At 59.5% G+C, this 23,039-nt stretch overlaps 1 protein-coding gene across 1 annotated transcript in view; it reads right to left on the bottom strand.

Moving 5' to 3' along the window:
* The window catches only part of Tsnare1 (t-SNARE domain containing 1), a 117,722-nt gene that overhangs the window by 14,348 nt on the left and 80,335 nt on the right, over nt 1–23,039 (bottom strand). The window contains 4 exon segments of the mRNA XM_047562230.1: nt 5,785–5,943; nt 13,282–13,338; nt 13,684–13,758; nt 17,148–17,238. Coding sequence (XP_047418186.1) covers nt 5,785–5,943; nt 13,282–13,338; nt 13,684–13,758; nt 17,148–17,238 — 382 coding nt within the window.

The raw sequence follows: 23,039 nt of genomic DNA, 5'->3' as shown, positions 1-23,039 counted from the left end.
CTGTGGCCCCCAATGGAAGGCAGCAAGGAATGACCAGGCAATCAAACTGTCGGCAAAGCACAGGCAGGTGCACTCGGCCTGCAGGTGAGGGAAGCTGCTCCAGGCCAAGGGGCAGGTGCAGAGGGCGGAAGCAGGGCTGTGAGGAAGCCAAGTGGCTGGGGGCAAGCATGGGCGGGGAGCTGCATCTCCCAGAGGCAGCAGCACCAACCCACCCACCCACTCAGCCTGCAGAGTGACACCGTCGTGATTTGCCAACTGGGGTGAAGGTCCATCTCTGGGCCCTGGACAGACAGAACCTGGCACAGAAGCTGCACAGTCTGCAAGGCCAGACCACAAAACAGGGCTGGCTCCTTGTCAGGACCTGGTCCTGAAACACAGCCTCTAGAGGAGGCCCACGTGGAGTCCAGCCGAGATCCCAGGTCGATCTCCACCAACAGGCAGCAGGGTCAGAGGCCCTGGAGGGGCCAAACCAGCTGCCACAGGTTCAAGCTTTACTCCCAGGCTTCCACATGGAGAGGAGCCTTGGCTTGGCTTGGCCCTGCGCCAATTCTGACTCACTGAATCTGCAAGCAGAGTAACCAGATTCCATCCCTAAATTTTGAGGCAAGCAATTATATGACCACTGTAACCAGCACAGGGACGAGATTACCTAAGGTCTCAGGGGGCTTTAACCATGGCATTGGATCCTGATTGCTTCTGTCACTGGCGGTATGACCCAGGCCCCTCCCCTTGAACCAGGCAGGTTTCAAAAGCACCAAGGGAAGCGACACTGTGTACCTTCCATGACTACATCACACACAACCATGTGGCTTCTGCCAAGCTGTCCTTGAAGAATTGAACAGCCACGTGAGAAGTCTGAGCACATGAGGCAGCCATGTTGTGGGGAAGCCCAAGCTGTGCAAAGTGACCAGGTGGAGATAATCCAATGAACGGTCCCGCTGAGCCTGGCCTAAGAGGTATTCCAACCCACATTGCCAGAGGCAGAATGGGAAAGTCTCTAGGCAGCTCCAATCTCCAGCTGTCCATCACCCTTGGTCACTCAAGTCTTCCCACTGAAGGCTCCAGACGCCAGAGTAGATACCAACCATCCCCACTGAGCCTTGTCCACATCCTGATGTGGAAATCCATGGTGGTTCTTTAATGCCACTGAGTCTTAGCACTATTCAGTCCCATGGGCTCCTAGCAGGTGGGGAGTTGGACTAAAGGGTAAGAAGGGAAGGTGCATGTTGGCTGAATCCCAGCATCGGGCTTTTCTTTGCAGTGATAGTCACCCTATTCCATCTTAGCCAAATAGGGAAAGGTCATCCAGGCCCCACCTTGGGAGCAGAGGTGGGGCAGACCACCCAGAGGAGCCAAAGGAGGGAATGGGAGGGAAGACTGAACAACTCCAGGGACCAGAGAAGACTGAGGCCCACACAGGTTCTCAGAGAACTGAAGGGACCTCAGAGATGGCCAGAGGGACAGCAGGCATGAGGCAGGGCCCTACAGGAAGGAGACACAAGAGCAAGGGGTGTTGGGAGCCCCAGCAGGGTTGAGAAGGGCAGTCCTTCAAGGGACCAACCAGGGTTCACCATTAACATCTGGTTCCAAAATGCCATTCATCCTGGATATCCATTTGCAGAACGACCCACAGCCCATTACATCCCAGGTCTCACCCAGGAAAACTAGGAATCCAAGACTCAGAAAGGGACAAGGAAGGAATGGCGTGAGGATGTCTGGGTCCTGGTTTGCCACCACTTGCCAGCAGCCTTACTGCGTGGCTACCGGCCTCCTGCCTCCTCTTGTTGTCTGGGGGCCAGGCCTCAGAGCGTAGAGATGGACACCCTGGGCCAGAAGAAGTAGGGTTGGCCAGCAGCATGTACAGGGGCCCGCTGCTGTGGCGCTCTTGGACAGGCCTGGGTGGACAGACAGGATCCAGAATGCCCGGGCAGTAGACAGCCCTGGGGCCAAGGCTGCCTGCCATGGAGAGGGACAGCAGATTCTGGACATGACCTAACTGGGTACTCAGACACCTCTCGCCACGGCCCATCGAGCCTGCTTCCTTTCGCCCACACCTGGCCTCACACTGCGCAAACACAATTAAAGCTCACGCTCTTGATAATGAAATGGACAGCCTCTCCATCTTCACAGTTCAGCCGGGCTGACAGCCGGGACACCGTGAGCTACCAGCACCCAACGCCCTGGGTCCTGGGAGGGTGGGGGCTCCCTCCTGAGACCAGAGAGATTTCCAGAGACAGGCTGCCTCAGACTCACAGAGCCTGGAGGTGGGAAAAGGCAAGCAGCGAGACGGGCACGCCCCCAGGGCACAGCTATGCCTGCCGAGGAGGCAGATGGCCTTGGGTTAGAGGGTCAAGGGCCGGGAACTGCCTCCTTCAGGGATCAACCTGGGCTCCACCTTGCAGCCTCCCTCATGGGAGCTGGGCGACACCCTCCCTCAGGGAGCCGCATGCAGGGGACATGCAGCTCGCCAGCCTGCTTACCCAGCTGGACAGGGGCCTCAGTCACAAGGAGAGGGCCTGGCACAGCTTGTCAGCCAAGCAGGTGAGCAGGCTGTGAACACCCAGGAATGGCAGGGCTCTTGCCTGGTGTCTCCAAATCTCCCGGGCACTGGGTGTTCTCTGCCTGGGTCCAGCGCTGTTTTAATGTTCTTCTCAAGTCCGTTCTTGTACGAGTGGTAAGGAGGCAGAAGCTCTTGCAAAAAATGTGTCGTCCCCAAGAGGGACAGCCTACAACACTACTCAGCAACACCTGTCAAGAGTGACAGTCATGACAGACAGACTGGGGAACTGTCACGGACTGGAGGAGACAGAGATGTAACAAGTAAATGAAACAGGAAATCCTGGATTGGGTCCTAGAACAGGAAAAGACCCTAAGTAGGGAAACCCAGGAGACAGTATAGAGTGCTTAGATCATCGTACCAGTGTTAACCTGTTAGTTTTGGTAACTGTGCTTCAGTTACGTGAGATCTAGCACTGGGAAAAGCTGGATGAAGGTACAGGGTCCCTTCTGTGCTATTTTGCAGCTTTCCTTTAACTCATATTATTTTTAAAAACAAAGCTAAACATTATTAAACAAACAAACAAACAAAAGACCACCCAGCTTGTTGCTGCAAACCTGGGCCTAAAGCCAGGAATACAGGCTATGCCAGGCGTTTGCTTTGCCCCACAGGATGACTCTGGGGAGGGAGGAGGGAGGGCGACAGAGTGGGCCATCAGACCCACTGAGCGGGATTCCCAGCACCGGTCTCAATCCAGGACTCCTCATTAGTCGCTCACTCAAACCCCCTCCCACAACCCTGGGGGGCTTTGGAATTTGCATGACGACATTTGGATCTCAGGAGGTGAAACTTGGGGTCCAGGCATCCCTTTGTGGTCTGCTCTCAAGGACTTATCTCAAAGAAAGAAGTTGGCAGGAGAGCATGTGACACACTAACCCGGGGCAGTTACATCCGTTACCCTCCCTAGGTCTCAGTCTCCCCCTCTGTACACACCTCACATCTACCCAAAAAGGCAAGTTATTGAGGGAAGACCACAAAGGGGCTCTTGGACCCAATATCTCACTCGGTGACCCCGGAATGTTCCGAAACCTCCAGGGGATGTGGGAGGGGCGGAGTCCCAACTCCAGGTAGAAGCAGGCTGAGCGGCGAGGTGCAAGACACCACTGTGCCCTCCTGAGGCTGCTTCCAGGCACCCCTCCCGCGCCCACGGGCCTTGCCGACGCCAGAGCCACGGGCCTCAGGGTGGGGACCGTCTGCTGCAGTCACATTCGCTCCCCAGGACTGGATGGCTGGCTCCCACCCTCCCTGATCCCAGCAAGCTGCGTTCACCAGGACCTGCTGCAAACTGGAGGGTTTTCAGAGGCTAAGGAAAACAGGCACTGTGCTCTCCGTGAGTGACGGTGGTCCGCACGGCAGATGCTGCCCACTGCCCCTCCACCAGCACTCCCTCTATGCTGGCCCAGGCTCCTTGGCACTGCTGAGGAAACTGAGACTGGAAAGGCAAGGTCTGTCCAAGAAGCCCCCCAGTCAAGCCTCAGCATGTTGCTGAGCTGTGAGAGGCACTGGGCTCACACGAGCCCCAACCACCCGTGAGGGCCTCTGGTCTGTATGCAGGTCCAGACCCTCCCTGTTGACCCTGCATTAACCATGGTTCTAGACCATTCCACAGCCATAGCTCAGAGCCCCAGACGGGGTCCCTCCACCTCTCAACTGGGCCTCTGACCCTGGGAAAGACCCCATTCTGCACACACGCCACAAAACCAGAAAGCACAGCCTGCGGCCCTGCTGTCTGGTATGAGAAACCCCTCCCACAAAAGGGTCTAGCACATGGGCTGCCAAGGCTTTGTGTTTTTGAACCTGACCCTGGGGTCACTGCAGTGCCATGAACCACTTGCCCGTCACTGTCCACCCAGAGCAGTCAGAAAGGTCACATGGGTCCCAAGCAGCCCTCAGGCCCTGCTCAGGCCCCCACTGAAAGGGCAACAACAGCTCCCCTGGCCTGCCCCTTTGCCTGCTGTCAGGTGCCAGGAGCCCATGGCCCGGGGCACCCTTTCCTGAGCTCAGCTTCACCCGCCTGGTACCTGTCCATACCCCAGGGCTCTCCACGCAGAGTTGTGGACCCTGGGGCAGCCTGGCTGGGCTCCCTGGACTCATCAGCTGGTAGAGGCTCCCTCCTCCCGCTTCTGAGAGCCACTCTCTATGCCCAAGGGACAGGTTAAGCCAGTGCTTCCCCAGGGCTGTTCTCGGATAGGTGTTCCATGGTGGAGCTGCAGGGAAGCAGGCCCCACCCCTCTTCCAGGCCTCCTGGGATCCTGCACCCCCTTGCTTATCCAGGGGAAGCGGTCTTTTGGTACCAACAGAGGGACAAAAACACCTGCGTGTGTTCAGTGTTCTCCGGAACATCCATGTCCAGCCAAAGATCTGCCCGGCTACCTCCCACCCGGGTGAGGCTGGGCCAGGCAGTGACCCACTGTGGAGCTGGAAGTGGGGGCCAGCTTCTGGAGGCAGGGACACACTGAGTGGAGGTACTGGGACATAAGCATTGCTCCAGCACGCTGAGGAATGGGGCACAGGTGGGTGTCCCCAAAGTGAGGGGAACCGCGAGGTCCATGGTGGGGTGTCTGGAAGGAGAGCAGAGGCCCTGCTAATCATCAGGGAAGCAGAGACAGCGACAGGACCTGGCCAGCGTCCTGGCTGACTGGCTCGCCCAGGTCCCTGTTCTACCATCTGCTCTCAGAAGCCCAGCCACAGGCCTCAGGAGGCCCGGCAGGAGGGGAGAGCACACCAGGCAGGGAACTAGGTCCAGCGGAGCCACACCTGCCAAGCTGCGCACGCACTTCAGATCAGGGGAGGCCAGCCAAGACCCCAGGGGCATTCGGCATCTGGCACAGGAAGTCCATGGCCTTCAAAAACCAAGGCCAAGCAGCACCTGTCCCCACAGCCGGCTGGCCCCCAGGCTCTCCCTGCCACCTGGGCAGCACACTCAGTTGTAGGCTGTTCTGGGCAGTGGCTGGAGCTCTCAAAAACTGCCATGGGAGCCCCGGGCAGCAAGGTTCCTTCCTTAGTGCTAACGACCTCCTAGAAACCTGAGTGGGCAGCACAGGAAGCTGTCAGGGGTGCAACCATGGCCCCAGGGCAGGACTGGCTCCCAACCAAGACCAGGAGGAGTGGGCCAGGTACCCTGGACTCTGGCTCCACCTGGCACCCAGGCTGCCAGTCACCTTCCCGGCTGTGTGGGCGGGAGCCTGGGGTGAGCCTGCACACCCACACCTCCCCCCGTGACCCACCTCCTGCAGGACGGCTTCCTCACGCAGCCGGATGGCCTCCGGGTCACCCTCGGTGATGTCCGGAAGCAGAGCCTGCTCCTGGCCCTGCCACGTGTTGTCACCTCCGCTAAAGGTCTTCTCGTGGTCAGCCAGCTCCACAAGGGGGGCCTGAGGGCTCTGCTGAGGACAGACACAGGCTGTTGCCACTCTTGCACTCTCGCTGCCCCCACGCCCAGGCCCGGGCTGCTTCCCACAGTTCCCCGCCTCTGGGGGTGTGGCCGTGGGGTGGGAGCCTGCCGAGCTGTCTTCCTTCAGGCCCTGGCCCCAGCCCACTGTTGATGGCAGCCCCTGGCCTCGGCCTCCTTCCCAAAACAGGATGGCCGCAACCTGGGCCCAGATGCAGAGCTTGGGACACAGTACTAAACCCAAGGACACAAAACACTGCCACCTCCAGCTTCTGGGGCCAGAGAAAACAGGCCCTGTGCACACGCACGCAAAGTGTACCCTCCTGTCTGGAGGCTGTGGAGCCCAAACAGATCCAGCGTCCAGCTGCAGGGCCCCTAACGATGATCCTCACAGTGGAACTGGCCGGGACACCACACAATCAGGGAACAAACACCACCCTAGGGGACCCCTGCTGAGGGACCAGGGAAGGGGCGTGAAGGAAATTCCTCAACTTGCCTTTATTCTCCATTGATTTTGGATTTCAAGAAAATGGTGCCTTTCCCCTCAACTAACCACGTTTTCTCTGCCGGGACAACCTAGGCACACTTCCAGGCTTTCTGTGGGAGCGCGATGGGAAGGGCAGTCACCAGGCCTCCGTCTGAGCCTCTGCTCTGGTTGGGCTGAGAAAGGGTTCCCCAGCCACAGAGTCCAGCCCTGCCTGTCCCGAAGGACCTGGACTTGGTCTCCCTGAGCCTCTGTGGAGGGCACGAAGTCCTCTCCCAGTCCTGGGAAAGGTCCCCTTCTGATGCTTGGTGCATCTGCCTTTGCTGCAGGGCCCTGCCCCTGGCTGCTGTCCTGGCCAGGACATAGGGTAGCAAGTGTGGAAGTGACTGGGTGGGGGCATCCCTGGGGGCCTCTGTCTCCTCCCCATTTGCCCTGTGATGGAACCTCCACCCAGAGCATGCACTGTCCTGCCAAGGTGGCTCCCCAGACACCAACCAGCACAGGACACACAGAATGACATGGGGCAGGGCTGCCACCCAGCTCATGCAGTCCCAGTCCTGAGCTTACTGGGCTCTCCATGAGTGTGGGCAGCTGGAGAAACCATGCCTGGAACCTGCTTCCCCCACTCCCGCTGTGGACAGGCTCCAGTACCCTCCTGCCCGTCACCTGCAAAGCCACAGCTCACTCATGTTCTGCAACCCCGTAGGACCCTGATGTCTATCTGAAACAAAGAACACCAGGCCACCCCCTAACCCCGAAGCTCAAGGTGGTCACACGCAGGTTCTGGCCAGCTCATGCGAGGGGGAGTAGCTATGGGACTCCAGGGAAGCCACATCATGACCTGCACCTCCTGTGTGGCAGTCACTGTGCCCCTGTGGCCTCCCCTGTAACACTCCTCTGAGGGCAACCCAGTGTGGGGTCCAAAAGGCACAGTGGGAAGGCACCCAAAGTCTGCCACGGCCACCTGGGGGATGCCCGATGTGCTGAGAAGGAGGACCCCTGTCAGCAGGGTGGGGACAGTACTACAACTCGGGGCTAGAAGACAGGCCCCAGAACACAGTCTGATAGAGAGTTCCACCCTGCCTTGTGTGTCCTCCTGGCAGTCTTTTGGGGGACCATGCTGGGCCCCTGGTGGAGTGAATGGACAGGTGGGAGCCTGGAGCTCGGTAAGGTGAGTGGGGCCCAGCACACCCTAGGGAGGAGCCAGCTGGCAGGGAGCACTCTGAGCACTGTGCGCTCCTGTAGCTGGTCCAAGGCTGGGCATCAGGGTGGCCCCTGTAGCAGTGCCCAAGCCACGGAAAATCACGGAGCCACGATAAGGACAATGGCCACCCAGGCCAGGCAGAAGGCCGGGGCTACTTCTTTCTTCCATTTCCTGACCACCCACAAGTAAGCGTGGTCACTCTCCTGCAGAGTGCAACGGTGGGTGGAGCCACCCTTGCCTGGGCTGCCTTCCCATGCACCACACCAACACGGGGAGTCAGCAAGGCCTTTAAATAAATAAATACGCAGATAGATGAATATAAAATAAAAGATCTAAAAAATCTGTTGACAAGCACTACTCATCCAAGGCAATAATTATCGCCTCCCCTTCCCGTGTGGGTGGGAGGAAGTGAGCAGTGCCTGGCGGCGGGAGGGGGCCGGCTTTGTGCCAGGCCCCATGCTGCGCCTCCTCCCGTGGCCACAGCACCCTCCAGAGCTTCCAGGTCTGTGCAGCAGTGGCACCTGCTGTGAGGCCCAGGTGAGTCACAAGCATCGTCTGGGCCCCAGGGCTCCCATATGTCCAGTGGAACAACAATGCTCCCCTATCCTCTGGCCCGTGATCTGCACTCAGCAGGCGCTACCGACACGGCTCATCCTGCCTGCTGAGCACAAGACTCATGCCCACTAGGGACCCGCTGACATCAGTCTCCTGACTAATGGGAGGCCTCCTGGCGGTGCCACCCTGGGCCAGGGCCTTACTTCTCTGAGACCTGGTCTTCACTTCTATGATACAGAGCTGATAGCACCCACACCCCAGAGGCACCTCGAGAGAGAGAGACAGTGAGCAAGGCCAGATCACAGTGGAGTCCAGGACCAGGAGGTTGCACTTCTGACCCTCCCATGGGAGACCAGGAAGAACCGTGCTGATCCTAGTGCTGAGCCAAGGGACACCAGCAACTCGGGCCTCTGGAGCAGCAGGGTCTGAAGCAGAGCCCAGCTGAGGCCTGGCCTACCCTGCTCTTCCAAAAGCTTCCCAGAACACAACAGACTACTGAAGCACGGCCCTGGCCCACACCCTCCTCCAGCACTCCACGGCCGACCTGGCCACGGGAGGGGCCGGGAGGAAAAACATCCATTTCCACTACAAAACTCTAGCAGTGCCCATGACTGCCTCAGACACCCTGGGTGCAGAGCCTCACAGGACATTCCACTCTGCTTCCAAGTCTGGGTTTCAGAGGAAGCCCCCACAAGCTGAGAACAGAGTGGCTATGTGGGCCAGCCCTGCAGACCACCAGGAACAGTGTCTTGGCTGGCTGCCCCAGTGTGTGAAGGAGGTGGAGCTGAGGGATGGAGAGGGCTGCAGGGAGCCAGGGGCAGAGCAGACCCTGCAGGGCCGCCAAGCCTCCCACACAGCAAGGCACGACAGAAGACAAGGGGAAGGAAGGGCTTAGCAGGATTCCTCAGCAACCCCCCAAAGGCTGACAAAACTCTCCTTTATGCTGCCCACAAAGGCCCAATTTGGGTCTTTAGCTCAAAGCCAGTTGAAAATGGATTAGGGATTTGGGGCCAGGTGCTGGGGATACAGGGCACACAGACTGCCATGGCTGTAGCTCAGAGACCAACAAAGTGGCCACCCTGGCCTCCAGGCCCAGGGCGACTCCGTGCTCAGCAGAAGGAGGTGCTACAATGTGCCTCTGCGGAAGGGCTGCGCAGTTTCCCACCAAGGAGACAAAGCTCAAGGAGTATGTGTGGGTCGGTGATGCTTGTGGTGGCCCTGCCGCCCTCCCCCCGGGCAACAAGGAGAATGGCAGCACCGACCCAGGGCAGCATCCAGGGCTCGAGTTCCGGGAAACGAGGTGCAGGGCAGAGGCCAGAGTGCCAGCCATTCGCTCCCCGGGGGAAGGACCCCCACGACCGGTTGTCAATTTCTCCAAATGGAAGTTGCTAGAGGCTATCAAACCTCCAGCAATCCTGCCCCCAACAACCTATTAAGTAAAAGGGGCCAGGGCAGCAAGAGATAGCAACTCTGCCCCACGCCCAGACACAGGAGCAAGCCGAGGGGCTTCCGGCAAGTGAGGAATGGAGCATTTTGACTGTCGTGGCCTAGGGATGAGGTTCTAGTGGAAAGCAAGGCTGAGCTGGCCAATGGGGTCAGGAGAGAGCATGACCCCCACCGTGGTTTGTCCCCCACCTTTAGCAATCTCAGCTCTGCAGGGTTAGGGCTGCTCACTGAGACTGACCCAGCTGGAGGCCACATCCAACCACGCCAAGATGGCCAACTCCAGACAGGCTGAGCCACTCCCCACAGGAAGCTCACAGCTCAGGTGCCCCACGTCCACAGTTCCAACTTGGCAACAAGCCTCTGGCTGGACGGGGCCACGTGTCATCTCACTATCTATGGTTTGCAGAATTCCTGGAAAAAATCTAAGTCTCCACAATTTCTCAGAAGTGCTGCTGCCCGTTCCCTCCTCATTAACATAAATCACCACCAAGCAGCACGCCTGCAGTCCAGGGCACACGTGCCCTGTGTCCAGCCCAGGAGCACAGGAGGGAGACCCTCCCCAGCCAGCGCTCGACCGACACCCGGGCCCCTGGTTCCTGGCACCAGCCCCTCCTCTGCAGCACTGGACCTGCAAGGAGATCCTGCCTGGTTCCCAGCTCTCAGCTCAGCAGCACGATGTCCTGGACACCACTCGGCAGGCCTGGTTCACTCCTGCGGCCACCGTGGGGTCTCCTGCTGTACGGCTGGGCATGAATTCTCCTCTGCCCCGTGCACCAGGTGTGGGGTGCTGCCGGAGGTGTTGCTGTGGGCGCCCTTCCAGGTGCCTTTCAGGGAACACACACATGCACCTCCTCCAGGTAGAACTGCAAGATCACAGGGAAGGGAGCGCTGGACTTCATGGATAGTCTGTGTTTCGATGTGGGAACATATTCACAGCCCCCAGCAGGGTACAGAGCTCCAGCTGCCCCACGTGCCTGCCAACACCAGGCACCCTCAGTGTGCTTGCCATGTGTTCTGTCGTTATGTTGGTGGATGAGGTTCTGTGTAATGATACACTGTTAGGAGTCTACTTTCCATTTTTCCGCTAACTAATGTGTTGAGCATACATTCACATGCTTATCAGTCATGTGGAAATTCCCTTTTTAGGCTGCCTTTTTATTGATCTGAAAGAGATCTTTACATAGTGTGAACATAAGTCTTTTTCAGATGTGCTGTGCAAATGCCCTCTCCCTTAGTGGTGCATGAAGTCAAGCTGGCCAATCTCACTCTTTACAGTCAGCGCTTCTGTGTGGTGGAAGAGCAGTCCGCCCTCCGGAGGTGTGAAGGGCCTGCTCTGGGGTGGTGCAGTGCTGCGGCCTCGGCTCTCACAGGAGGCTATGCCTGCTGGAAAGGCTCTGTGCACAGGTGAGCTCAAGTCCACAAAGCGTTCTTTCCTCCAGTTCAAACACCAAATGTCCACAGGCAGTCTACCTAGGCAGGCCACGAGCCCTGGCCAGCACATGTGTGAGAGTCTGAGTCCACCCTGCACACATCACGGGGGCTTCACACCACGTCCTTACATCTGCTGGTGGAAATCCTGTGCTTGTGTTCTTAGGCAGGATTGGCTCCCCTGCTTTGGGTCTTCTCTATTCCCAGGCAAACGACAGGGTCTGCAAGGCTACTTACACACGCATGTGCACTCAAGCCCACGGAGTTTCCCTCGGGACTGGGGCTCTGCAGACTGTCGGCTAAAAGCCAACATCGCTGTCAACGTGGTGCTACACTCCATTCTCGGGCCCTTCCACCATCTCTCTTGGCAACTACTCGTAGTTTCCCACAGTCGCCTCGGACAGCTCTTCGCAGGCTTCTCCCTACCTTCAATGCTACTGAATCGGTGTTGCTTTCTCCTCTTCTTTGAGATGGTGTCTGTCTATGGTGCCCAGCTCATCCTGAACTCCTGGACTCATTGGTCCCCCGCCTCAGCCCCCGGCAGCAGCTGAGGCTACAGGTATGCCACTGCATCTGGCTTGAAGTAACATCACGTTTCCAATGTGATCTGTGTCTTCCTGGATGCTGAGTTGGCATCTCCATGCTCATCAGTTCCAAGGTTGCCAGGGATCCCACTGCAGCCTCTGAAGCAGCCTGCCTCACTCCGCCTGATCCTCGCACCTAGGTCTCCTCACACCTACCATATTGCAAAGGTGCACGTGATGCATGGGGTGGACAGAACAGGTGCCCTTGTTCTCAAGCTCAGAAGTGTGGGACAAGTTGTGGACTCTGAAGAATCTCTTACAGCTCCAAGCCATTTCTGCCGATTCTCAGCTTGCCTCCCTGAGCGGGGCTGAGTCTCATGTTCTTCTCCCTAAGTGCTGGGATGGCCATGTACTCTACTAACAAGAGAACGAGACCAACTGCTTCTGACGTGCCCAGCCTGGCACTGCCAGAGCAGACCTGCTCTATGATGAGGAGTCGCAGACCCACGTGCCCTCCTCTGCAACGAGCTTCCGCCTGAGCCACCCTCCCTTCTCACGAGCTCTTAGTTCTGCTTCTCCTTTGCCTGCAGACCCTGTCTGGAGACGATGGGCAGCTGCGGTGTTAAGGCCGGTATGGCCCAGCATAGGGGCCTCCCACCAGCCTCCGACCTGTCTCTTCCACGAGCTGTTGGTCTTGTGCCTTTAAACACACTGTGGCCTTTCCCTCTGGCTTTAATGTGCTTTTAAGAGTTTTAAGAACTTTCAAGATTGATTTCTGTCTTTGGTTTTCAAATTTTTATTATGATATGACCAAGGATGTTATATTTAAGTAAGGGATAGACTTGTACTTACCATGAAGTTTCTTGAACCTGTGCTTGCAGTATTTGGACAGTCTAGGGAAATTTTCAGTCATTACTCTTCAAACATTACTTCTATTCATTCTTTGCCTCCTGTTCATCTAGGCCTCCAACTACTACACTCTTCTGGGATCTTTTGGGGGATATTCTGCCACTAAGCTACATCCCAGCCCTTGTTTTTACTTTCCTATTTTGAGACAGGCTTCACTAAGTTGCCTAGGCTGGCCTTGAACTTGGCATTCTCCTCAGTGTGTGTGTGTCCTGGCTCTATGTGACTCTCACAGGAAGCGTGGCCCATGCTAAGGTGTGGAAGCCTGGTTCCCAGGATGGTGACGTGAAGGGTGGTGACAGAGGGCTTGCAGTGGTGCCGTGGGAGCCCGCTTAGCCCTGGAGAGTGAGCGGTGATCAAAGTGCCGCTGACCAAGTCGCATTCCGGCCACAAGACTGCTCTAACACTGCTCCTGCAGCTGGGATGCCAACTGCCACGAGACCCTCACCAGAGGCCAAACTGGTGGGTCACCTGATCTTGCACTTTCAGCCTCCAAAACTGTGAGCTCAATAAAGCTTTATGAAGTACTCAGTCTTGGATATTTCGTTACAGAAAATAAGAAAGTCTCAAGTCACATGCAACCATCAATGGTCACTCCAGAGCTTTCTGGGGACAGCACCATGCCACAACCTGAAGACCAGAATGCCAGAGCTCTAAAAGCTGGTCACCGAGGCAGACCCCTCGAATGGCCCCTGTCCCCAGCCTTCCCCTGGAGCACAGATGGCAATGGAGTCTGGGCTGAGCCCAACACACACTGACTGACCGCAGTGCCCACATGACACCCACCTGTTTGCTGCCCTTCTGAGCTATGGGTAGCAGTGCTCTGGACCTTTCTGCGATTCTCTGTTGAGAAAAGTGTAAGAGGAGAAAGACAGGGAGAACATTAAGGGCGGAAAGGGAAAAGTCAGGTAAACACCAGGCACTAAGGGCAACACACACACGGGACGGCAACCAGGCGGTTGGCCAGGCTCTGCAGGACTTGCTGGAAGGTCTCCCGCAACACACGCAGGCTCACAGGGTCTCGTGTCCCTGCCTGTCAAAATGGGGTAAGACCTGCTCTGCCTTCCCTTGGGAGGCTGTGGTCAGGTCACCTCTGGGCGGCACTTCTGGAGGTGGGAAGGGATGGGGCCATCCCACGCCACCCAGATGGCCGAGGCCCCATGGCTGCACCCGCCCACAGCACCTCACCTTCTGCACCACTCCGTAGCGCTGAACGGCATCTGCGAGCTGGGTCTTCAGCTGCTCCAGCTGAAGGCGCTCCTGCTGCAGACAGAGGGCAGGTTTTTAGGGTGCTGAGGCCTGGCCCTCCTGCAGCCCTGATCATGGTGCTCCCTAGCAGGGCCACAGCCCACGTCCTCTTCATCAGCCACAGCCCTACGGGGCACGACCAGGATGCCCAGGTGCCAGGAGCTGCTTTGGCCAGTGTGTAGCTGGGCCACGCGGCAGCCCAACCAGGAGCACTGCAGTGGCTCCGCAGCCCAGGAGACCACGAGACCGCGACCTGAGCCCTGACTGGCTCGGTCCAGGCCAGCAGGGGCTGGGGCCGGGTCCCAGGGACCCAGGCCTTGTCCCCCTGACGGTCCTCCCCCCAGCACCTCCCCAGCCTGCTCCCCCTGCTGCAGTGTTGGGCCCACACTCAGCCACCAAGAAGGGAGCAGCCGCAGAGCTAGTGCTCTGGAGAAAGGTTCATCGGACAAGGGGCTGGGCGAGGGGCTGGACAGCCAGGCCTTGAGTCTAGGCCCCTGCTCAGGTTTGCCACGAACACCAGTGACTGCCTCTGGCCATGTGGAACTGGCACCAAGGAAAGCGCACCAGCTCCCAGCACCCTGCTCAGCCTGGAGCTGGCCCCCTACAGCCACCACACACCACCACCCAGTGCCACTCACACCCACCATGAGAGCCACTGCCCATGCTTGAGGGGCAGGCTTTCCAACATTGGACTCCCTGGTCACGCTCTGCTCAGCAGTTGGTGGAGCCTATTCCAGTGTGCTGGGTTGGGGCCTCTGGTCATTGGCACCATGTGTGAACCCCAGGACAGAGCAAGGAGCCCAGGAGAGCAAAACACTGTCCACTCTGCAGCCTCACTGCATGCACCTCTGGGAGGCTGCACTGATGTCCCCCATGTCCTGCTCACCAGACCAGCTCAGGAAGGAAAGAGAGGGGCCCTGGGCATGCCACCTGGGGCTATCAGACCCTGCAGCCCCCAGAACCAGGGGCTCCACACCAGCCTCACAAGGGAACAAAGAGCAGCACACAGAAGGCAGCCAGGCTGCCAGTGTCCCTCCCTCAGGTGGAGGCAGCTACAGTGACCCATACCATCACATTCTCCAAAGACAGGGCGGGCAAGGAAGGTGCTGAGAGCCGCCCAGGGGGCTTCCCATGGACCCCGCTGGACCGAAGGAGAAGCCCACTGCTTCTCCATCCCTGCCCATGTGGGTGGCTGGGCCCTGGGCCCGCCTGCTGTACCCGAGACCTCTACCCACCCAGCATTTCCCACACCCCGGGAGGCTGCTCCCATGCCTGCTTGACACCATGGGCCCACACAGTGCCACCTCCTGCCAGCCACAGCACACAGCAAGTCCACCCCCCCACCGAGGCCTCGCACCCTGCACTCGCCCAGGCTGGTGAGCAGCACGTGGTCCAGGGTCCTCCCGTGGTACTTGGGAGCCACTGAGGAAGGCTCAGCCTCACTTGGCCTCCTCCCTGCACCTCACAGAGCAGGTCTGTAGGTTCTCAGAGGGAGGTGGGCAGAGGAAAGGAGGAGGGACACACAGCAGGCCTCTACTCAGAACACCACCATACTCAGGATCCACCCACCAAGCACAGGGGACACAGACACTGTGCCCGACCCAACGCTGTCACCCCTCAACGGTGAACCCATGCTGGCCACACAGCCTTGACACCATGCTGGCACCCAAGGAGCTCAGAGGTGACTGAAGCACACAGGAGAAGTGCACAGGTCACTGCACACGCTACATCACTTTAAGCAAGGGATCTGGGCATGTACGGACTTTGGCGTCTAAGGGGTGCACTGAACCCACGCCCGAGGAGACTGCAGGATGACCGCGTTGGCTGACTGTGCTGGACACGCAGGGCTCGGGCTGGGCCCAGGACAGCCAGAGTTCACACCTACTGGGTGTCCCCCTGGCTGCAGCATGGTGGCAGGACCCTCCCCCTGTGGAAAGCCGGTAAGACACCAGCCAGGGCTGCCAGGGCCCCGGGGGGAGCGACACAGATCAGCAAGCCTGGCTCGTGCAACACCTCCCAGGACCAGGGCACGGTGGCGTCACTGCCCTGACCACGTCCCTCAATTTAGGGGACTAGCGCTTATCCAAGTGTGCACACTCCACAGAGTGGAGACGAAGCAGGCACGAGTGTCCACACCAGAGGGCCAAGTGGGCAGTCGGCCTCACTGCTGCTGCTGCCCAGCGACGCCTGGGGCCCAGCGCCCAGCACATGCACCACGCAAGGGGGGCTGGTATGTCTGAAGAAGGAATGAGGCATGCCCAGAGGAGGACGCACGAGTCACAGAATCAAGGCCAGGCCTGGACAGCCGTGTAGAAGGCCTGAGAACGCTGCTGGCAAGTCCCACCAAGAGTCACAAGACAAGGTCCCGCTCTCCCCTGAAGGACTGCACTGTGATTAGAAAGTCACGTGCAGATCAGCTGCTGGCCACCGGGGCGCCTCTGGAAGAGCCGTCTCCCCCTCACTGGGCAATGGCCATGTCTCGGTAGCGGTTTTATGAAGCACGACTGGGTGCCACACGACCCCATCCTAGTGTGCAGGGCTGCACTCTGCAGTGAGAGCCATCACACTCCTGGTTTCAGGACACTCCCTCACCCCAAAGTGCCCTGGTGCCCGAATGCAGTGGGGCCTGCCCCCCCGCAGCCCTGGCGGACACTGCTCCACCTCCTGTCCCAAGCCTGTGCTCCCCGCAGGACGTGCCCAGGCAGGGCAGGCCTCCACGTCCCACCCCTCTGCTCAGCAGCACCAGCTGCAGGCACACGCCACACTCTGCATCCACGGCAGGGCTCAGCAGGTGCTGCAGCACCTAACCCGTCTCCTGGCAGCGTGAAGCGTCGGGATGGTCATGCTCCTCAGAGGCTGGGTGTAATGCAGCTCCCTGCCAGAAGGGCAGCAGTTGGTCACTTCTGCTCGACGTGCCCAGGCATAACTGCATTGGGCCCTCTGATCTCTGGGCACTTGAGGTACCGACCTGGCACTGGTGAGAGGTGGGTGGCAGTGGAGCTGTGTGGTGGCAGTCATTGCGGGGACCCAGCAGGTAGGGTAACGACCACGATGTGGCTGGCGAGGGGCAGGGTAAAGACTGCGACAGGACGGGCACATGCAGAAAGCCGAGGATGACGGACACAGGCGAGGGGCCATTCAGAAAGGTCCAGCCAAGACTCGGGGCACCATTGTCACAATACAAGGCAAGTGCCAGCAGAGCCAGACTCAGCAGCCACACCTGGCTCCTGCTGCCCAAATGGCCCACACACCAAGTTCTGGCCCATGAGCCACATCAGGCTGAGCCTAGGGCATCACCCCCCCATCCCTCCAGGGCCACAGTCCCAAACCGCCACAGGCACCAGGGCCACTCCCTCCTCCCTAGGGGCCTGCCCTGGCCAAGCCCAGTCCCCAGGGACACATACCAGGCAGGAGTCCCGCAGGAGCTCTGACATCTGCTTCAAGGCACTGGCACTAGCCGTGACGGCTTTGTTGGTCTCCTGCTGCACTGCATGCCTGGGGCAGGGAGAGGCAGGGAGCGGGCACAGCAGGGAGGATGGGAGAGCAAAGGGTGGCAGAGGGACAGGCAGAGTCCAGCAGAGAGCACAGGGAGGCACAGAGAGGAGGAAGAGAGAAGGGCAGAGAAGCGGCGAGGTGCCAAGACAGGAGCACGGGAGAAGCAGACAAGGCCGAGGAAGAGGGGCAGGACAGGCAGAGGCCAGGACCAGGTGGGAGAGGGTGGGAGGAGCGGGCACAGACAAGCAGACAGGGAGAGAAATGGCAAGGTGAGTTCCAGTGGTGGGCAGATGGCCAACAGCAGGACGACACCAGAGACCACCATGTGCCATCACCAGGAGTCCCCAACACACAGGCACATAGCTGGCTCAGAGCTTTCCAGCCCTGGGCGCAGCATCTGCACTGGTGAGGAGGTCCAGCAGCCCCAGGCAAGCACGTGGCCTCTGGGGCCCCAGGTAAGCCTGTTGCTACCTCCAGAACAGGGCACGAGGAGGAGGGCCCAGGCGACCCTGGCCACAGACCAGCTTCAGCTCTGAATGTGCCCCAGCAGCAACTGAGCCAGTGCTCTCTGCAGGCACTGACCCTCCCCAACAGAGTGACACCTGGACACACACATCCAAGTCATACCCGAAAGAAGGTGGGACCCTGGCCTGGCAGAACCCAGAGAACCCTTCTGACCCTTTGCAAGGTAGCCCAAAGGCAAGGCAGCACTGTTCCCCCAGGACCTTCAGCAGTGGTTAGGCAGTGTAGGTCTCGGGCTCTCAAAGGCCACCCACCGGGCACGGGCACTTGACCAGGTGACACCCTGCAGGCAGTGCCGCCGTCCAGCACCACGGGTCATGGCACAGCCTGAGAGAGGCGCTCACTGCCACCAGCGCTGCCTCCCTCCCCACCATGGCCCTCGGTGGCAGAGCATGTGGCACCCAGAACTCAGGAGTGGCAGCCTGTCCAGGAGACACTGCTGGGGACCCAGCTGAGGGTGTGTGCAGGGGGACCCCACAGCCAGGTGGGGGGAAGGCTGGTGAGAGCTGCAGACAGAGGCCTTCCTGCTTCAAGGACTGGAGGGCACAGTTGCCACCCAGTGGGGTCTTGCCTCCTGGTCCACCTCTTCCTTCCAGGGCCCTCCCAGTCCAGGGGCTGCCCACTCACTGTGCTGACACGTGACAGAGCCTGCCACGTCACCCTGGACCACCTCCTCACTGCCACTCCCCACCAGAACCTCTTCAGCAACCTGTCAGCCTCACAGCCTGAGACCCTCTGAACGCCCCCATCCCATGGTCCTGTCCCCACCTGGGCCTGAACTCCAGACTGTCCTCCCTAGTGGCGCTTGGTCACTCCGCCTGGGCATCCCACTGCTCTGTGTTCAGCCTGCCCAGGAACCCCAGCCCCGGCACCCCCGCCTTCCTGACACTGCAGCACCAGTCTGGGCTCCTCCTGTTACCATGCCCCACTTTCCAGTGCAGTGCCGGGGCAAGCCCACAGCCAAGACCGAGCTCAACAGCCAGACCTACGCAAGGCAAGCACTTCCACGCCTGCTGCTCCCACGCGCCCCAGGGCTCCTGCAGGGCCTCCTTGCCCTCCACTGCCACCATGTCCCATGCCATCCCAGGCACAGCACCTTAATAAGCAGGGCTGCTGAAAGGCAGGGCAGGTGGTGTCCTAACCCTCAGCACTCACCAGTGACTCCTCGTTTCACTCCCACAAAGCCAGATCCTTGCACAGTGTTGCAGCCCTCCCTCGGACCCTCCTGAATCTCCGACTCCACCCCTAACCCTGCCCCTTGGCTGGCCCCTCCCTCTCCAGCCCCTGCGGTCTGGTTTCTACTGGTGCCTGATTCAGACAATCCCACAGTCGTGCTTTGCAGTCCCTATACAGCCCGGGCAGCAACCTGGGCTGCCACCTGGCACTGCAGATGCAAGGCAGTGGGCAAGACACTCAGCCAGCCCTGGGCCATGCTCCTGGGAGGCCTGGCTGTAACGACCTACACCTGCCTCTGCCCAGGACTGAGCTCTCCACTCCTCCCAGACTCCATCCCAAACGGTGGCTGCCCACATCTTCAGGGAGCCATGAGCACCAGAGCACCAGGTCACGCAGGTCCTCTTCCAGCGGCACCTCCTCTCTAACCCCTGCAAGGCCCTTCCCAACCTAGCAACCAAGGTCGTAAGAGCAACAGGTGCTCAGCCAGCAAACCCAAGCAGCAGCGATGGAGGAGGCGGGAAGGAGGAGCTTCAGCGGGAGGCAGGCAGCCAGAGCACAGGCCTTGGAGATCAGCCACCTTCCGGCGCTGGTTTCGGGGGCAGGACCAACAGAGTTCTGGTTCCAGGGTCACCCTCCCCACCACGACGGAGCCCACCAGGGGAGGCACCAGAGAGGGCTTCAGCCTGCAGCCCCCGCGCTCGGCTGGCAGGGACGAGAGGATAAGCTCCAGCTCCAGGAGCCCCTGGGGAGCCAGCCACCAGCCCACAGAAAGGAGGGCGCTACAGACAGGGACGCGGAGCGGAGCCGAAAGGCACCCCCCCCCCCCCCAGGGCTCGAGGTTCCCAGTACAGCTGGAGCCGTCGAGAAGAGTCGAATGACCCACACAGAGAACGAGAAGAGGACCTGACTGCAGACCAACACGAGAGGAGGCCCGCGCTCCCCTGGACGAGCACTGAGGCCAGAGACGCCCCTGAAGACATGAGTGGCCAACGCGACGCGACGGAGAGCCCAGGAGCTCTGGCGGGGACGAGGTCGACCCGCGCCAGACACAGGTGCAGACGCTTCGCCCTCAGAGATGAGGGACAGTGGAGTCGACTGCACGAGCTGGCTCCAGCCCACGCCAAACCTAAGCAAAGAACTGAAAGAGGAAACAGGCGTCATTCCAGAGCGCAGGAGCAGAGCTCCGGTCAGCACAGAACGGAGATGAGGCACTGGCCGTGGCACTGACCCGAGGGATGCAGGGGTGGCCTAACGCTGGAAAGTCAGGGCATGAGCCAGGCACCGAGGCCACGCCCACGATCCCAGCAGCTCAGGAGGATGACAGGAGGAACAGAGTTGAGGCCAGCCTCAGTCACTTAGTGAGGCCCCCTCTCAAGATAAAAAGGACTGGGGATGTAGCCCAGTGGTAAACTGCCCTGGGGTTCAATTCTCAGTACAAAAAGAAAGTCAAGGTGCATAACCGTGACTTGGAAGGAACCGGTTAAAGAGGAGGAAATGTCTTGGTAAGTTATGCGGAAAAAGACTTGACACACTCCAACTCTCAATCATGACTACGACTCTAAGAAAACTACAGAAAGAACCTGCTAGGTAGAGCAAGAACACCCCACGTCGCTCACTCGGGAGGCTGGTGCACCCGTGTCCTGCCCCACTGGCCGCATCACGGCTCAGGATGCAGGGCCAGGAAGCAGGACGCCCTCAGGCACCGCCATGTCCCTCCACAAAGGAAATCCCGAGGGGTCCACAGAAAAGCTCCTGGAATCAGTAGTGAACCCAAGGTGGCCACAGGACACCAGCAGTGTGCGAAAACCAGCTGTAGTCAAGAGCAGACAGTGAAGTGTGAACAATGTCATTGGAAGCAGCATACAGCCACAAGGTCACTGAGCCAAATCCAACAGAACACATTAAACACTCAACAAGTCCTGCACACAGAAAGTCACAAGGCGCTGCCAAAAGAAGCCAAAGAAAGGACATGCTCATGGCAGACCCAGCAACTGTAAGAGACCGATTCTTATAGAAATCTACAGACGCTACGCAGCCCGAGTTGAAATTATAGCAGGTTTTGAAAAGAGAAACCAACTGGGTGATTCTGAGATTTCCACTGAAACACCAAGAGAATGAGGGTCCACCAGCACTTCAAAGAGAACCAAGCCAAAGGGGACCCACACCTGACTGGCCCAAGGAGGGCCTCAGACAGGGGACACAGCACTGGCCCGGACCACAAAGCAGCAGCACACGGCAATCCAATCCACACCCAGCAACAAGGGCAAGCAGCTGTTCACAAAGCCGCCGACGCATTCAACGGGCAAGATGGATGTTTCGACAAATGGCACCAAAAGCCGATCTTGTATTTTTAAAAAGTAGCCTGGACCCTAACCTGAGGGCACATGCAGGAATAAACTCCACAGGTTCCACAGGCCTAACTGAGCACTAAAACCACCGCCTGGACACCCAGCGGCTTCCCCACACTCAAGGTCGGGTGCCAGAGTGGCTCCCTATGGTGGGTGCTGTGCTTGATTCCCCGCGGTTCTGGGGTCACAGTCCACACAGCACAGGCTCCTGCGGGCCCTGCTGCAGTCGCTGAGTCGCACCATGGCAGGAGCCTGCTGCCTGTCAGGGGTGATGTCTCCTCACAACACTGCCAGAACCCGGTCGTGGCTCCAGCCCAAGGGCTCAGCCCAGCCCCAGTGCCTCTCAAGGGCCCGCTTCCGACACAGTCAGGACATGCCACCTCTGAGGACTGCTACCGAGACCCTGGGGTCCAGATGCACCTCGGGGACACGCCGTACTCAAGCCACAGCACGAGTAAAGCATCCCTGATCCGTGCTGATGTCAAAAGCGTCTGCTCTTCTAAGAGACTCTTAACAATGAAAAGGCCGCCACAACGCAAGCAAAGCACGCTCCGCACAGGCACCTGACAAAGGGCCTGCAGGGAGGGCAGCAAGGACACTCGCAATCCAATACTCAGACCCATGGCCAGCGAGCAAGAGGCACGCTGCAGAGATGCCGCCAGGGAGCCCGCCAAGGGACCGTGCGTGGAGACGTCCCACAGCACTCTCCACCAAGGAGATGCGTGTTGAAACCACCATCAAGTGGCACGTGCTGTCCCCACTGCCAAGGCCCCAGGCAAAAAGGCCAAGGCCACGGAGGGCCGGATGCCCTCGGCTGGGGGCTGCCAAAGCACGGCACCACCTTGGTGGGGACAGCGGGGACGGCGGGACGGCGGGGAGCTCCTGGGAGCCTCTCCAGTGCAGGCACCCCTCCACTCCCAGGCCTCGCCGCGAGACTCACAGGCAGCCCTTCTCCCCTCCATGGCCGGAGAGGACCCAGCTGGAGCTCCCAAGTCGCAGGAGGGCAGCGGGGGCTGTACGGGGAGAGTCAAGACCCTGGCTCGGAGGCCAGGGAAGGGCTGAGCAGCCCATGCGCCACACACACACGCCACGGAAAACACCACATCGCCAGCATGGAGATGGTGCTGCAGGGCCCAGCGGCTGTGAAAGGAGTCAGGCGTGATGTGGTGGCTGCAGAACACGGCAGAGTGTCATCCCACAGAAGCAGCAGGCTGGCTCCGGCAGGGTGCCCTGGGTGTCTGCCGTCCTCGGGCTCACAGGGACCTGTGCTCCCAGAGCTGGGCACTCAGGTGAGCAAGAAGCCATGGAGGCCCTGGTCCATACGCAGCCAGCTTGGGATGATGGGCCAGGTTCACTCTTGTTCGCCAGCACCCACACAGCTGTGCCCCAAAGCAGTGGCTGCAGAGGACCCTGTGGGAGACCCCACGACCACCTCAGGTTCCTGCTGCAGAACATTCTGGAACATGGTGTGGGGAGGTTGCCAGGTACTGGACTGTGTGTCTTCCAAAGTCACGCATGGGACATATCTGGAGATGGCCTTGAAGGGTTCATGGCCCTGAGTTAGGTGGGTCCACTGCTGGGGTGGGGTCATCATGAGGAGGCAGCAGGGAACGTGCTGTCTCCAGATTCCGCTCACACGCACCCTTCCTCCCTCCCAAAGGTGCAGACTCAACGAGGAGGTGTCACCCGCAGCCAGGAAGCAAAGCACCTCGGCAGACCCCGGCCTTGCACCGTGACCTTGGTGGCGTGCCCTGC

This window comes from Sciurus carolinensis, chromosome 1 (genome assembly GCF_902686445.1).
Source record: "Sciurus carolinensis chromosome 1, mSciCar1.2, whole genome shotgun sequence".
Lineage (NCBI taxonomy): Eukaryota > Metazoa > Chordata > Mammalia > Rodentia > Sciuridae > Sciurus > Sciurus carolinensis.
The sequence above is the reverse complement of the archived record's forward strand: the minus strand, read 5'-3'. Positions and strand labels throughout refer to the sequence as shown.